The 16,882-nt window shown below is 42.2% G+C and overlaps 1 protein-coding gene across 4 annotated transcripts in view; it reads left to right on the top strand.

Annotated features, from left to right (window-relative positions):
* CNOT4 (CCR4-NOT transcription complex subunit 4) overlaps positions 1 to 5,358 on the top strand; it is a 140,417-nt gene extending 135,059 nt beyond the window's left edge. For 2 of the 4 annotated variants that reach the window (XM_059171935.1, XM_059171936.1), the window contains exons 11-12: positions 3,069 to 3,281; positions 3,954 to 5,358. In XM_059171935.1, the coding sequence (XP_059027918.1) occupies positions 3,069 to 3,281; positions 3,954 to 4,255 (515 nt within the window). In that variant the 3' untranslated portion in view covers positions 4,256 to 5,358. The remainder of the gene's footprint in view (positions 1 to 3,068; positions 3,282 to 3,953) is intronic. The other 2 variants (XM_059171938.1, XM_059171937.1) reach the window with 1 other exon arrangement.
* Positions 5,359 to 16,882: the final 11,524 nt, after the last annotated feature.

Here is a 16,882-nt window from a genome sequence, read left to right as displayed (position 1 = left end):
TTCATTTGCCCTTCCTTTGTGCCAATGCTTGGCATAGCCACAGTGGAGAAAGCTGAAGAACATTTCTCCTCTTGTTCTAAGCTACTTGGAATTAGTGTTCCCATTCCAAGAGCTCAAGATGTCAGTCCCATTTCCCTATGACACTCGCAGTTTCACTGCAAACCAGTCATCCATTCTGTCAGGGTCCCAAGATGTCTAGGTACATGACTTTGTTTTTTAGCAAGATTGTAAGAATTATAAACTAGCTAATTGATTTCTCAAGGTATCTTATAATCGTAGTTCACGTGGGATGATCTGAGTTTCTCACTGTTTCTGTATCATGTGCCATATGTGAGTTTATTTGGCCAACATAGAGTTGACCCTTAAGCAACTTGGGGTTAGGGGCACTGACCCCCTGCCCAGCAAAAATCCACATAAAACTTTTGACTCCCCAAAACCTTAACTACTAATAGCCTACCATTGACCGGGGTGCCTTACCAATAACTTAAACAGTCAACTAACACATATTTTGTATATGTATTCTTACAAAAAGTTAAGCTAGAGAAAAGAAAATGCTACTAAGAAAATCATAAGGAAGAGAAAGTACATTAGCAGGACTGTACTATATTAACCGGAAAAAAAAGTCCCTGTACGTTGACCCACACAGCTCAAATCTGTGTTGTTTAAGAGTCAGCTGTACTCTTGACTTGATTTCATTAGTCTAAAATCAGAGAAACATCCTTTTAAAAAATGTTTTGGTTTTTAGAGTGTTTTAAGTTTATAGCAAAACTGAGTGGAAATTGCAGAGTTCCTATATATCCCCTCTCTGTGCCCAAGTGTCTTTTGACTTCATTGCAATACTAATTTTCAAATAAACTTTATACAAATGCAGATATTATTATGTTAATGCAAAATTAGGGGTTCCTTAGTTCCAGTTCTCACCAAATATAAAGCAAAAGTAGGGAGAAAATTGTATTACTACGTTATGCGGTATTTTCTTCTTCTTGATTCCATGGAAAAGAGGGACTCAAATCATCTGCATAGGCGTCTTATTGACTTGGGCTATGGCATTGATCAATGGCATTGATCTTCCTCAGAATTTTCCCTTGTAGTTATACATCATCTTTTTATATCGGGGGATTTCATTTCCTTGCTGAGAAGCTTTCCTTGTTTAGAGTTCAGTCTCTGGCTGATGGAAAACCATTTTAAGTTATTTGGTCCAACAGTTTGACCACTTTAAAGGTTCAAACGTGCATAGCCACCAAACCTTCCTGTAATCGACAGTGTTTTGGAACTTTGTGGTGTGATCTTGTTAGTGTCTCATGCAGTCGGATGATTGCACTGTTGATCAGAAACCAGCCCCCCAAGCCCCCTGACTTGTTCCTTCAGTCAAAATATATCTCTATCCTGCTAATCATGGCCCGTGGGTATACTGTCATGTTGCCGTGTTTCTTTTTTGCTTCCTTTTAGTCATGGATCTTATAGACTCCTGGGTTTTCCCTTAAATATTTGGCCCATTAAAAAGTCAGCTGATAGTCTGTACCATGTAGATCAAGAGAGAGAGCTTGGTGGTATTAAAAAAACAACTCAGATAAGGTCTGGGTTCAAGTCCTTGTTATACCAATGATGTGACCTTGAGCAAATTATTCTGGAGTGTGTTTCTTTATCTGTTAAATGGAGAGGATTCTCTCTGCTCTGCCTACCTCACAACGTGAGGGTCAAATGAAATAATAATTGACTATGAGGGGGCCTTGCGAATTGTACAACTCAATGCACATGTAAAGTGGGATGCAGACAGAAGGATGAGCCTTAGGAAACTGCACTGAAAGGAAAGTGGGTTTGAAGAATTTATTTGCCCTTATCTTGGCTTGTCTGTATGGCATAGATGGCCTCTTCTTCATCTTAGTAATTCAGGGATGACTTTTGTTGGGTTTGATTGTAGCTTGTTTTTTTCTTTTTATAAATAAGGTCAGTAGGGTTAAATGCTTCACTTACTGAAATATGATACCATTTGGCATAGAACAGTAATTGGTGCAAAGCAGAATTAGAAAATTCTGAATTCACCAAATAGCATAGACCGCCTGATAGAGTATCATCATCGTCGTCGTCATCGTCATCATCATCCGTGCTGATTGCTAATCAATTCTCTATGCTCTTCTCAAAAACCTCAGTGATAGTTTGACCTACATTCCTATTTCCCATAAAACAACTACTCCGGTAGCCCTGCTTCACCTTTTCCCCTCCAACCAATCAGAGTTTGTGGATTCTGGATGGTAGTAGATCCAGTTAGTTTAGCCACAATTTATAAAAAGCCTTTTTACATTGATAGTTTCTTGTAGTGTATGACACTGTTCATAAATAGAGCCAGCGAACTAGCTGTAAGCACTCCAGGACTGGATTTTAAATGCTCAGTAGAACTGTTGGAACAGAGTAGGTAGACTGTGCTGGAAATAATCCCATCTGAAAGGTAGCTCAGCCCCTGCCTGCTCGGCCTTGATGATTACGGAAATACACTCTTTTCAAATTCAAAAAGCCTATTCGTTCCTGCCTTTCTCCTCTGAAATGCATTACCAGTTTTATCATCAGGAAGAACTTAATTATTTGTCCTTTTCTGTTGGCTTATGTTTACTCTTCATAAAATGACTTTTCTTCCATTTAACGGGCTCAGAAATGAGCTCCTATATTGAACTTCGCAGGCTTGATAGCGTAAATCAGCTCAGCCGGCTAAACGCCTCAGTGACTCAAACTTCATAATGTAGCTGGAACTTAGTTGTGCTCCGGAGCAAGGAGTCTTTTTAATCCGGATTATTGACTTACAAGTGCAAGATGGTGAAGTGTCTGTAAGGAAGGATAAGACGCTCCCTCTCCCGATCCTTGAGCAAGTCTTTCCTCGCTGATTTCAGGGGCTCCCAGCTCACGAGCAAAATCCTAACCACGTTTATCTTGCTAGGACAACCCATCTTAAGTGCTCAGTAAAGAAAGAATAATTCTTCTCCCGCTTAACCACTAAAGAACAACATATGTTTCTAACGTCAGCTTTTTATTTTTTTTTTTTTTATCTTTCATTTTTTTGTTGGTAAATCTCCCAGACAACAGCAGTTCTGTAGAGAGTTTAAATATGAAGGAATGGCAGGACGGGCTAAGGGCACTTCTACCCAACATTAACATCAACTTTGGTGGACTGCCCAATTCCTCCTCCCCCTCCAACGCCAACCACAGTGCACCAACATCCAACCCTGCCACCACCGACAGCCTGAGTTGGGACAGCCCTGGCAGCTGGACAGACCCAGCCATCATCACAGGTAACTTTCTCACTCCTTCAGCTCCACTGACTGCCATCCGTTCGGTTTTTAGCACCGATGAGATTAAAAAAGAACAGGTCTCTTCGATACTAACTTCTTCTCACCAAGCCACAAACGTGGCGTGGCCGGTTTTGTGGTCTGGGGTCGTGCAGTCTTGGTTAACTCTGGCGGCCTTGTTGTATAAGGCACTTGGCACCTAGGTTGGTTCTTTGGGTGCAAGGAGGTGCTCACGTCTGATAACGTGTGTGTATTTTTCAGGTCTCAAAGTACAAAAGTATCTAATTTATCATTTTAAAGGAACATACTCCACTCTTTAAAATAAAGCTCTCTATTATAAGGCTCTCTTGTGTACGTATCCCTGTCAGAGAAGGAGAAGCGCAATTGGGGAATGATGGCGTACAACTCTGGGGACTTGGGGACAGTGGGGGATGGTGTCTGTGTAGTGGAAGAGGGGACACGGGTTTCTGTCACAACGAATCGTCCTTGGGGGGCGGAGGATCAAAAAGAACGTGAGATTAAAAAGGTCTTATTTGGAAGGAATTGAAGACTGTAATTTTTCTGTTTCTTTATGGGTAAACTAATCATACCTTAAAAATTCTCTGTTGGATGGCTTTCTGGTTCTTTCTGCCCAGACTCACCATTTTCCCCTCTTGTTTTCTTTTCTCTCCTCAGGTATTCCAGCAACTTCAGGAAACAGTTTAGACTCTCTTCAAGATGACAATCCTCCACACTGGCTAAAATCCCTTCAGGCCCTCACAGAGATGGACGGCCCCAGTGCTGCTCCGTCACAGACCCACCACAGCGCCCCCTTCAGCACACAGATCCCTCTGCACAGAGCCAGTTGGAATCCCTACCCCCCTCCTTCAAACCCTTCCAGCTTCCACTCCCCACCCCCAGGCTTTCAGACAGCCTTCAGACCCCCCAGCAAAACCCCCACAGATTTACTACAGAGTTCAACACTGGACCGCCATTAGGGAAAGAGGAGAAACCATTAGAAAATGCAGGATTTGTCGCACCCTGTTTTCTCCCCCTCAGCCCGCCCACCGCTCCCTTCTCATCTCTTACGTTCTGAAGAATCCAGTTCCTGATCAATTTTTTTTCTCCCCGCCCCCCAGATGCGATGCGATCACAGGGTCATTACCATCTTCTTTTTTTTTTTTTAATCGTAAAAGTTTCTGTTGATCCAGCATTTGAGTGACACTGTTGAATGTTTCCTGAAAAATGCCTTTTTTAAGGAGGGGAAAAAAAAAAATCAAAGGGCAGTCTCAATACTTAGAAAATTACTGTCTGTCTGTTGCGCATAATAATGACATAATCTGCTTAGCAGAAAATGACGATTAATCTTTAGGAAAGGTCAAGTAAATGCATTATCAACTGCAAAAGTTTGAAAACCAGGTTAATTGAAGTGAGATTGCTAAGTGCATGGGGGAAAGCAGTGGTCCTGGCATCCATCTTGTATTCAGCTTATCACTATTGCAGGGGAAAATGCTTTTAATTTAATTCAATTTTTAATTCTTTCGGCAAGTTGATGGAGAGGACTTGATTGTGTCATTAAGCAAAAGGATTTATTGGAAGTTGATAGAAAGACAAATCGATGTGTAGTGGTAACGGGCCTATCGCTAAAGAGTTTACGAGGAGGGGAGAAGTGATTTTTTTTAAAGGAGAAAAAAATTTGGGGCTTTAGATTTAAAGTAAATTGAAATGTTTTAAAGAAGAAAAGTATTCACAGATTTAATACCTATGCATAACGTAAGAGCTGAAATATAAGTGATTTCTTCAGTCTTTCTCCTCTGTCAGAATCTTTTTTTCTTTTACCTTAAATTTGCCTGATTAGGGCGTTATCTCTGAGATAGCACTGCTCTGGGGCCATCTGATCACCATCAGGAGCAATTCTCTGACCTCCTTGCCTGCAGCTTTTACTTAACCCTGTAGTTTCTGGACGTTTGTGCAGTATTGAAAAGACAGGAGAAAAGAAAACAGAAACCTGGTTATAACCTGACGCTAAAACTAAAAACAAGGAAATGTACCTCTTTCTTCAGAATTAAAACTAAAATCTTAAATAAAACAGAAAACTTGATGATGACCCTTGGGTTTTCTTGTTTTTGTTTTTCCATTTTGTTGTATGTGAGTTTGAGACATTTTGTGACAGCAGTCATCAGATGTTTCCATTGGTTTTCATGTTCAACGCTAGGAAAAATGGTACAGAAGAAGAAATGAGAAAAGGAATTCATCTTCTTGTCTGTCTTGACCGTCTTGAAGATCAGCCCACCTTGTCCTCAAGAGTTCCTCTTCCTGCGGCTTTGGGTAGAAGATACCTCCCTGTGCTATCGTGTTATGTAGACCCAGCCTTTCCAGCTGAGAAGCCTCATGTGCCAGACAGGAGCAGATGAGCTGTTGGTGTGCTGAGATGTTGGTTGGCTTGGGAGGCCTGGAGGGACTAGCCGGTGTGGCATCCACGTAGCAGTGCTGTGTGTGAGGGCTGTGCTGGGGAAGAGCTTGGGAGACCACAATGTCTCTGACAAAGACATCCCATGGGCAGATCTTCTATGGCCAGCCTATTCTAGGGAGTACCTAACAGTGGGAAGATGGTCACGGCCCTGATGGGAAGAGGGTGGGGGCCAGAACGAAGCGCTCCCTACCAGATTTCTAAGATCTGCATAGTTTGCATTTCCTGGCTTGGATTACATTCCCAAGTCCAAAGCTGGAGTTTGCACCTTTTCAGCCATATCCAGTAATGGAATCATTGTCGAATGAATCAAGTTGATCTTCTAAATCATGCATTCTGTGCTTTCAGATTGATTTCTTTTTCTTACCTATACTTTGTACTTCAATTTGCTGCAAAACCCGAAATGCAACCAAAAACAATTTCAGCACGGTTATTGGAAAACATAAACAGGCTAGTCTCAAATGTCACTGCAAATAGACGTTACCTCATGAATAGTAAATTGAGTTTTTTTTTGTTTTGTTTTGTTTTGTTTTAATCGAAATGTTCGTGTGGGAGAGGACTAGGAACTGCAGATTCTTTTTGCCCTGTGAACTTGGCTTCGGTCTTCGGAATTTTCACATTGTACTACAAAGTGATGGGTTAACACAGAGATAATATTCAGGTAGCAGTGAATTGTAATCAAGGCTTTTGGGAAAGGGGGCCTTGAATATTCCTGAGGTATGGATATGTCAATAAAAATGTTGCTTGTTTCTGTAAAAGAAGGGAAATTCGACCTTGCAGTCTGTGCTGTGATTGTATGTATGTTCAATGAATCATATACAACGTAAATGTCATTTAAAGAATAATCATAAAACAATAAACACCTGTTGCCTACCACCCAAGTTAAACGTAGAACCTGCACTATCTTAAGGACTCCCTCCCTGCCCCTCTCCACTTACACTCCCTTTTCTCTTCTCACCGTGCACAAACAACCACTATCTCGATTCCGTGTTGACTGTTCTTTTCTTGAGAGTCTTGACACTTAACCTATGTCTCCCTGAACGATTGTTGGGAGTGGAAAAGCTGAGCTGTAAACTACAACCTAGCCGTGCAAGGAAAGGGCAGTACTGTCGTTGTTAGATCAAGGCGTTTAGGAGAAGATCAACAAAACCTTCTCTGGGTCATAGTTTGGTTTTAGCTTCCCTGATAATTCATAAAAGTCAGTTCTGGGACAGTGCACAGGGTCCCAAGTGCATCCTGGAAATCAGGGTCCACCACAGTCAGTGCACATGGAGGGGCTTGTACGTGGGTCCAGACTGGACTGGCAGAGACAGAGTCTCAAGAAGCAGTCTGCTGCCTTGTTTTCTGTGTGTCAGCTCAGAACACCCCACCTTGCTTCTCTCCAGTCCTCTGGAGTGCTGAAGCATAACCCATGGGATTGGGGCGTTTAACTTGGGCTGATTTATTCACCCTCTGGGGCATGGTGGACAGAACAGAAATGCCACTAAGTTTGGTCAAAATCAGATAAGTACCAAAAAGAACCCGACAGGCAGTCTTGATGTAAGAGTAGTGGGAATCTTAGTATTGACAGCCTTCGGTGTGTCTCTCCTGGGTCATCATTCCTGCTGCTACTATTGCCTCGCTCCTTTCTTGGGTCTCCCCCGCAACCCCCAGCAATCTTCCATATATATATTCCATCCTACTCTTTTTTTTTTTTTTTTTTTGTCTTTTGTCTCTAGTTTTGGGAGGAGCAACATCCTTCACTAACTTCTTGAGAAAAGAATGGTGTGTGGGAGATAAATATTTCAGTAATTTGCATGCACGGAAATATTCTCAGTTGATAGTTTAGTGGATACAGGTTTCTAAGTTGTAGATATTTTCCCCTTCAGAACTTCACAGGTGTTAGTCTACTGGCTTCTTGCTATCGGTATTGCTGTTAAAAAGCCCAAAGCCGTTCTGGTCCCTTATGTGTAATCTTTTTTTCTCCCTCTCTGAAAGTTTATAAAAATTGTCTTCCCTGTTCTGGAATTTCACAATGGAGTTCTTTGATATGGCTAAATTTTAATTCATTGTGCTGCACACGATGGGCATGCAGATTTTTAAGATCTAGTGACTCATGTCCTTCCTTTCCGGGAAATTTTCTTATTTCCCTAGTGAATTTCTTGCTATTATCTTCCCTCTTCTCCCTGTCTAGAAATCCCATTATTCAAGTATCAGACCCTCTGGACTTTCTCTGCTTTTTTTTTTTTTTTTTTTCCAATTTTCCATCTCTGTCTTTTGCTCCTCTTTCTAGGAAATTTTATTTGAATGTTACTGTTTATATTTGTAGTTTTGTGTTTGTAGAGTTGGTTTTATCTATTTGCTTTGATCTCTGTCTTCCATATCAGAGACTTCTCCTATTATCTGCTCATGAATAAGACTATAATAAGCTGATAGGAAGTTTTGGAAGCATGAAGGCTTGCCAACTTTGAACTGTACTGTTGGAAGATCTGGATGGGTTTTGAGAATCTGGATGGGTGCTGGAGAATCCCTACTGTCAAGGTCTTTAGGCCTTTTCTTCTGGGCTGGTCAGTTCCATGGAGAGTCATATGATGGCTGGCCTAGAAGGTAAGGGTCTGACTGCCACAGCTGTATTGGTAGTCTCTGTATACATTATGCATCTATTCCCTTAATCCCTGTTTTGAGTTTCCTTTCCAGGGATCAAGTCTTCAGATACCTGCCCACTTAGGGGACATGTGGTTGCACCATGGTGTGGGTTGGGAAATGAATCTAGGGAGCTAACATATTGCAACAGCTTTCTCCATTGTCTTTATTTTAGCATCACTCTGCACATTTTATCTTTCATTCTAGGAGCACATGGACTATCAGTTTCCGTGTCCTTGAAGATTCTGTGGTGTAAATTGCTATGGGTCTCAGTTTCCCCAATCTCAGCTTGTGGCTTCCCAGAGCAGCTGAGTTCACTCAACCCATCTACTTTCTAGGTTGCCAGTTTTGTTCTGCTGTCTCTTCTCACTATCTCCCTGTTTTGTTTTGTTTTTTAATTCTAATTTCAGTAGGCCTTTAGGAAGAAATTAATTTAAATATGTAGGTTTAATCTACAATCTTAGTCCAGATTTGTGCTCTGATTTTATAAGTTACGAGGCATAATTTGTGAAGTGATAAGATAGGGGGAGCTTCTTGCTATTGGCCAATGAGCACTAGCCGCCATGTTGTCTATGGCTTGCTGTAAATGGCACTTGCCCACACTTCGTTTTGTTGATCTTGAAGTGGTTTCTCCAAACAGGATTTTTAACATCCTCTTTTCCGGTGAAGCTCTTGATTTATAGTCAGTAGTTTGCTTTCCAAAAGCTCATCATACTACTTAAATGGTTGAAATATTAGTCTGGATGTTAAAGGCAAGTTTTTACTGTCGTTTGGAGGGGAGGGTGTTGCAAGTCAGGTGGATGTGGGTCATTTTCTAGGCTACATTGAATTAGAACAACTCTAGAAATTGCAGAGGAGGAAAGAATACCCTATCCTTAACTGTATATGAATTGTAACTTGTGAATAGGTAATAACTGTCAACAATGTCTCTCTGCAAGGATTATGCCACGAAAGCCAATATGGAGCAGAATGCATGTAGTGCTCTCCCACACAATGGCCTGAACCCGAAGACATGGCACACACTGCACACACTATTTGAGTTTTCTAGCTAATTTTTACCAACATCGTTTGACTTAAGGTCCTTATTATATTTAGGGTATGTAAACTTTAAAAAAATTAGCTTCTATACCTTAAACATGTCAGGAAATATACCCTGTCAGTTGTAACTATTTCTACCCAAGTGGCTTATCCAAGTGAAAGATGACTCAAGTCATTAGCGTGAATTCTTTAAAAAACCAAATACTTGTTTTGTGGCAAAAAGCGGTACTCCTTTGTGCTTAACACATTGCTAATTTAGTCCTGATACAGCCTCCAGATACTCAGGCAGTTTCCCCATCAGGAAGAGCTGCCTTCAAAAACACATTTCTAAAATTATTTTTGAACCAATCAATTTAAAGAAATGGATATATAATTAGAAAAATCCCCTTAAAGGGTAAAATCATTATGTTATTAGGGGTAACCCAAAAAAGTTGGGAAAGAACATTAACATCAGCCCAAATGTTTAGGGCACATCTGAAAAGAAAGAGTTGGACACTGTAAAGAATGTATGTCGCATTTGATCCATCCCTGAGGGCAAATGAGTGCGTTAGGTGGATGTCTGCTCTAAGTGTACTCATGGCACCTCCTTCCATAACATCCCTTCATCATTGAAGGAAGTAGGTATACAAGAGCAATGGAAACTAATTGGCCAAATAGAATTTAGGGGGGCGGCGCTGGGGAATTTAAAAACCCTGGGGCTTATAAATAAGAGCATTTAAAGAGAAATACTGATCTGCAGCTTTCTTATTTTCACCTTTATTATTCGCAAAACTAAAATGCTGTTATAAAACTGCTATGCAGTCCAGAAAAGTTTTTTTTATTTCATTCCGGTAGCATGCATTCCTCAGCTTTTATCAATCTCTATAATACGCAAAAAGTGGGTGAATAAGCCCAAAGTTGGGTTTTTGTCCCGATCACAGATCTAACAGAAGAACTAGAGCTACTTGTCACCCATCCTCAGCCACATCTATCCATGACGTTGGTCATACTCCCTTTCTGTTCCAAAGCTACAAGTGCTTTGTGCAATTTCTTGCTTGTAGTTATCGAATGACTATGATAAGGTGGGATTATCTGTTTCTCCTGTAATGTTACTAAGTGGTGGTGGAAGAAAAGGGTTTGAAGAGATACTCTTTGTCCCAAATCATAGAGTGTGAGTCAAAAGTTGGTTGGGAAATAGGACGCTTGTGGACCTCTTAACTGTTTTGTGCTTATATTGCATTTTGTTCACATTAAAGTGGACTACCAAGTTAGCCAGTGGCTTCTGGATTTTGTACAGCTAAGGAACAAAGACAAGGTAATTGTCTTCAAATACTTAAAGGACAGTTATGTAGGAGAGGGCATAGGAAGAAGACACAACTGAAACTAAAACATGAGAAAGAGATTGGATTTAATTTAGTCTAACTTTTTTTTCAAACATCTAGCATGGCCCAGGCATAATGCCAGGTTCCTCAGGCGGTACAAAGATAAGATGATCCCCATTCTCATAATCTGAAAAAGTGGGTCTGGTCGGCTCTAGAACAAGACTGAATATGAGTGTCTAAAGTACAAAATGTCAAAGTAGCTCAAAGAATGGAAAGCTTTAGATAAGCGGAGACTTGGGGGTGGGGAATACAGTCTGAGCAAAGAAAGACTTGGGTTGAGATCACACAGGCAATGTTTGGGGATGGCATCTCGGTTCAGAAGAAACCTAGGGTTTGTGTAGGGGACTTGTGAGAGAGAAAGCCCGAGGGTGGATTGGGCACTGATTTTGTTGGAAATGAGCCACTGCCAATTTCTATTTCAGGGGAGAGACATGAGAAGATTGTGCTTTAGGAATATAAAACCCTAGATGGAAATGAGGAAGACGGGAGAGGCAACGGAGGGGTTTTTTTGGGTAAATGAATGAACCTAAAGGACGTAGGGTTTGGCCTCAAAGGGACGATTTTTTTTTTAATTAAAGATTTATTTATTTGACAGTATCGCAAGTAGGCAGAGAGAGAGGAGGAAGCAGGATCCCTGTGGAGCAGAGAGCCCGATGCGGGGCTCCATCCCAGGACCCTGAGATCATGACCTGAGCTGAAGGCAGAGGCTTTAACGCACTGAGCCACCCAGGCGCCCCTCAAAGGGACTATTGATGACTCCCTGAAATTGCCTGCAAAATATAGTATGTGTATGTGTGTTTTATCAAAACATAAAAAAGGGGGTGCCTTGTGGCTCTGTTGGTTAAGCATCCAACTCTTGGTTTCAGCTGAGGTCATGAGATTCAGCCCCTCAGGTTCCTGCTCAGCAGGGGGTCTGCTTCTCTCCCTCTCCCTCTGCCCTGCCCGCTTTCTTGTGCATGCATGTGCACACTCGCTCTCACATACTCTCTAAGAAATAAATCTTAAAAAACAAAACAAAACATAAAAAAGGCCCATGATACCATAAAAAGTCTGGCTAGTAAGCTAAAGAAATAGTCCAGGTAGAGGTTATTGGTTGATCAGGGGGTTGTAAATGGAAAGGTGAAAGAATTCAAGAGGGATTTCAGAATCTTGAATTTTTGCACGTTACTGGACGCAGGTAAAGGATAAAAGAAAAACAACTTCAGAACTTTCTTAGGTTTCTTCTAGATCCTCTGCTAGACTGTAAGCTCTTTGAGAGCAAGAAATCATCTGCTTGTTAACCTGTCTAGCCTCAGCTCTTAACCAAAGGTCCAACACATAATAAAATCTTATTTATATTTAATATAAGTATTTACTTGGGTGAAGGTGAAATAGGCTATGGCTGTGGTTTTGAGCCAGATAACTGCCAAGAATCATAGTGTTGGGCTTACAAAAGGAAATGTGGACTCACGAAAAGGAACTAGTTCTGTCAGGAAGCCGGGGTCCCATCCATACCCCCTGGAAAGGCTGGGAGAGGGAAAGTCAAGAGGGGCTCTACTGGCTTTCAGGAGATCTGGACGTGCAGGAGTCAGAAGAACCTTCACCGAGGAGCTCTCGGCTGCCCGTGGCACCCACTTGGTGATTCTCAGGAGGTCTCGGAGAAGCAGCTACCCAAACCTCACGTTTGCCAGCAGCCGCCTACCTGCTGCCACCTCTCGAAAAGTAGCTACTTCTCTCTGACCTTTCACGTTTGACCTCTGTGCCTCTCATCAGCAGGACCTAACCTGGGATCCTGATGGAAGGAACCAGAACTGTGAGAACGACAGAGGGGAGGAGAGCAGGCGGGGGGTGGAGGGCAGATGACAAGCGGTCAACAGACAAACTGGCTCCCGTGGTTTAGAGCATCTAGAAGGAGTCATGTCACCTCCCTGTCAAAACTCTCTAAAACCTCCCCCAGCCCCGGTACTTTCATAATGAAATTTAAGTTTTGCTGGTGTGGCACCCAGTGCCGCCCCCCTAGCAGACAGAATGATGTTCTCTACTTCATGAGACTATGCACCTGTTCCTTGACTGTCTGTTCTGTCAACCCAGAATGCACACATTATTCATGGCCCCGTCATGGTAGCCTGCTCCTTGAAGCCTTCTCTTGCACTCCTGGGCAAACTTAGGTGGTCCCACCTTCCTTAGTACCTTATAGGTACCTTTACTGATAAAGGGATGATTCTTCTTGTCTCCATATCCCCAGGGCTTAGCATACTTCCTGACATTCAGTTCAAGTAAATGAGGGAGGGAAGGAAAGAAATTTTGGAGGCTGTGGTGCTGTTACATTTTATTGGCAGGAGATCAGTAATCTTCAAGGGATTGGTTTTAATCCAGTGGCGGTACTAAAAGCCAATTGCAGTAGATTGAAGAATGAAGAATGACTAGGAATTAAAGAATCGGAAATAAAACTGCAAAGAAGTCTGATAAAGGGATAATGACAACACAGTTTGAGAGGCAAAACCAGAGTAAAGGACGCAGCCTCCACCCTGAGGGAAATCACAAACTGATTAGAAGTCAGAGAAGACAAAGAATTTGAAAAAGTGAAAATTAAAAAAAAATTTTTTTAGAAGATTTTATTTATTTATTTGATAGACAAAAAGAGAGAGATCACAAGTTGGTAGAGAGAAGAGAAGAGAGAGGTGGGAGCAGGCTCCCTGCTAAGCAGAGAGCCTGATGTGGGGCTCGATCCCAGGAGCCTGAGATCATGACCTGAGCTGAAGGCAGAGGCTTAACCCACTGAGCCATCTAGGCACCCGAAAAAGTGAATTTTTAAAGAAGACTTATTTATTTGGGAGACCGAGAGAAAGTGTGAAATAGAGTGCGCACACGTGTGCACACACACACACACACACACACACACAGAGGCAGAGGGAGAGAATCTCAAGAAGACTTCCTGCTGAGCAGGGAGCCTGATGCAGGGGTTCCAGCTCATGTCTTTGACTGGGATCATGACCTGAGCCAAAACCAAGAGTCCGATGCTTAACCTACTGAGCCACCCAGGTACCCCCCAAAAGTAAATTTGAACAAGAAAACAACCGAACAGAATCAAGAGTGCAAGTGGAGGTTTACTCTTAGTAAGAGGGATACTTTTCCCTGAAATGGACCCAATCAGAATAATTTAATATTGCCCAGAAATGCGCTTTAGTCTTAGAGTAAAAGAAAGGAAAGGAGGTGGTGCACAAGACCTTACATAGACAGGACAGAAAATCTGATGGTGGGACTTTGGGGGTGGGGGACAGGAAGGAATCAAGGTGCTTTCCATAAGGTTTGGGCCCACAGAAGGCCAACAGTAGGGGGTGTTCTTAGAACATACTTCAGTCTCCCAGAAGAGGAATTGGGGTCTGAGCAACTGTGCCCACAACAGCCTATAACTGGGGACAGAGCCTTGTGAAGGAAGGACCCACCAACCAAGATGCAGGAGCCCTCCACAATCCCTAACCTTTCTTCCCAAACTCGGGATTTTATAATTCTCTGGGGATTACCGCAGAACTGAGCAATAGCCAGAATTCAACATGGAGGGTAAAACTTAACAGAATGTACACAGAATATTATAAAATTCACAACACCCCAAATTCCTATATTGACTTTCTTCCAGGGATATCTGCATTCTCTTGTTAATAAAACCCACATCATTTTTAAAAAAGATTTAGTTATTTATTTGAGAGAGCAAATGAGCATAAGTGGGGAGGGGCAGAGAGAGAGAGAGAGAGAGAATCCGAAGCTAAGCTTGTAGCCCTACGTGAGGCTCAATGTCACTGACCTTGAGATCATGACCTGAGGTGAAACCAAGAACTGGACACTCAACTCACTGAGCCACCCAGGGACCCCTCTTTTTTTTTTTTTTTTTTTTTTAAGTCTAAACATGTATTAAACACGGAAGGACCAGGCTGTGACAGGCTGTATGGATACAGCTGACAACAAAAGATATGACTATTTCTTAGGGTTCCTATTTGGGTGACAGAGATCACCATTAGGCAAATGGTCCAGCAGTGAATAATACGGTCCTATCAAAAATGAGGAGAAACATGTTTATAGTCGTGGGGTAAGGAAAACATTGTAAGTAAAACTCAAAGTACAGGACCCTAAAGGCAAAATCTTGATCAGTTTACCAAACTGAAATTTTAAGAATTTTAAAAACAAAACACCATAACTGAAATCAGATCAACAATGGACTGGGACAAAGGACTTGTGAGCTCTGTATTAAAAACCTTCAATAACCTCAAGATACCCAGGCTCTGGCTGGAAGGTGTCACTCTACTGCCACGGCCTTGGGAAGACCACAGCACCCAGGCTAGCTTGTTTCTTCATCGACGCATCGGGATCATCGTATGCAGATGGCGGTGAAGCTAAATGAAATGTTGTGAATGACCGTGCTTTGAAGCTGAGGTGCCCCACAAATACAAAGAATGTCTGATTGCTGCGAAATGCTCTCTTCTCATGAAATCCTGCTGCCTAGGTTCAGGCTGAGTAGAGGGGCTTACATTGTTAGCCGTCTGGACGTCTCTGGTGTCAGTGAAGGACCCCCTGGGCAGCCCCCACAGGCCACACTGTACTCTGCATATCACTCCCCGCCCCAGGGAATGGCACCCACAGTTTCCCATCAGGAAGACCTGCTGTTCGAGTGGTTTCTACATTTGAATTCTGCTACCAACCCTCCTGGGGGAAGCTTTGGGTCTGATTGCCTCAGGCTATCAAGATGACAACTTTGAGTAATTGCCCTTATTATGTTTGACACTTAAAGAGCTACTAATCATAACCAGATGTTGTGAGAGCAACTGTTATCCCGGCTTTTCGTTTCTGGAGAAGATACTCCTGTGCCGTGTGTGCAGGGTATCGAAAGTGTATGTTGGAATCCCGTATCTCAGAAGTCTCATAGGGACCAGCTAATGTGTTCTTATCTATCATTTTAACCCAGTATAGATGGATGAATATTTTAATTTGTCCCTTGAACAAACATTCATTGAGTACCCAGTGAGAATACCAAGGATAAAAAGATGTGTTCCTGACCACCAGGAAATCACAACCTCAAAGAGGAGACTGACATCAATATTTCTTCAAGCTTTTTGATTGGAAAACACAAGACAAAATGAAAAGTATGTAAATCCTATATATACAAATGATGTAGTAACATAGTGGAGGAAAGGTTCAGTTCAGTAATGAAAGATCAAGGCCAACTTCCCAGGGGAAGGAAAATGGAAGCTGGGCTCCAAAGGATGAGTAGAGTTTGCTGAGTGAAGCCTGGGGATTCGGCTGAGGGCTCAGAGGATGGAAAGCAAATGGCATTCCAAGCAGGGAGGTGGCAGGTGCAGGACAGTGAGGAAGGCATGAAGGGACGTACCAGGTAGCGTGGTGTGATTGGGGGATTGTTGGAGGAAAAGCCAGAGGTGAAGCTGGAGAGGTAAGTTGTGGCCAGATTTCAAAAGGTCTTGACCACCAAGTTGAGGAGCATGTGCTTTTCCTTGTAGTCAACATGGACTTTTCATATCTTACAAAGACACCATGTCTTACAAAGATATGTAGATTTTACTCCACACATCGGTTGGGGAAGAATAAAAACGAGATGTAAGGAAACCAGTTAAAAAGCTACTGAGAATAAGCCAGACACAAAAGGACAACTACTATAAGATTCCAATTATATGAGGTACCTAAAATAGTCAAATCCACGGAGAAGGAATGAATAGTGGGAGAAGAGCAAATTAGGAGTTTCTATTTAATGAGCCCAGAGTTTAAGTTTAGCAGTTTTGGGATGATAGAAAAGCTCTGAGATGGGTAGCACAACGATGACTGTGTTTAACGCCACTGAACTGTACCCTGAAAAAAGGTTAAAACTGTAAATTTTATGTTACGTGTATTTTATCACAGTAAAACAACAACAACAACAAACCAAAGCCACCGCGGTCATCCCGGTAAGAAAGTGTGCATGAGTCCAAATTGAGATAATGAGGATAAAGAGGAAAAAAGCAATTCTTTTTTTCTCTTTTTTTCCCCCTTCAATAAGAGCAATTTTAATTCAAGAGACATTGCTGATGGGTAATTGGCGGGACTTACATCTGGAGGAAGAGGTCAGGTAAGAGAAGAAGACAGATGGCTGAGGTCTTTGGCTTGGACGACTG

The sequence above is a fragment of the Mustela lutreola genome, chromosome 4 (assembly GCF_030435805.1).
Source record: "Mustela lutreola isolate mMusLut2 chromosome 4, mMusLut2.pri, whole genome shotgun sequence".
Classification (NCBI taxonomy): domain Eukaryota; kingdom Metazoa; phylum Chordata; class Mammalia; order Carnivora; family Mustelidae; genus Mustela; species Mustela lutreola.
The sequence above is the reverse complement of the archived record's forward strand: the minus strand, read 5'-3'. Positions and strand labels throughout refer to the sequence as shown.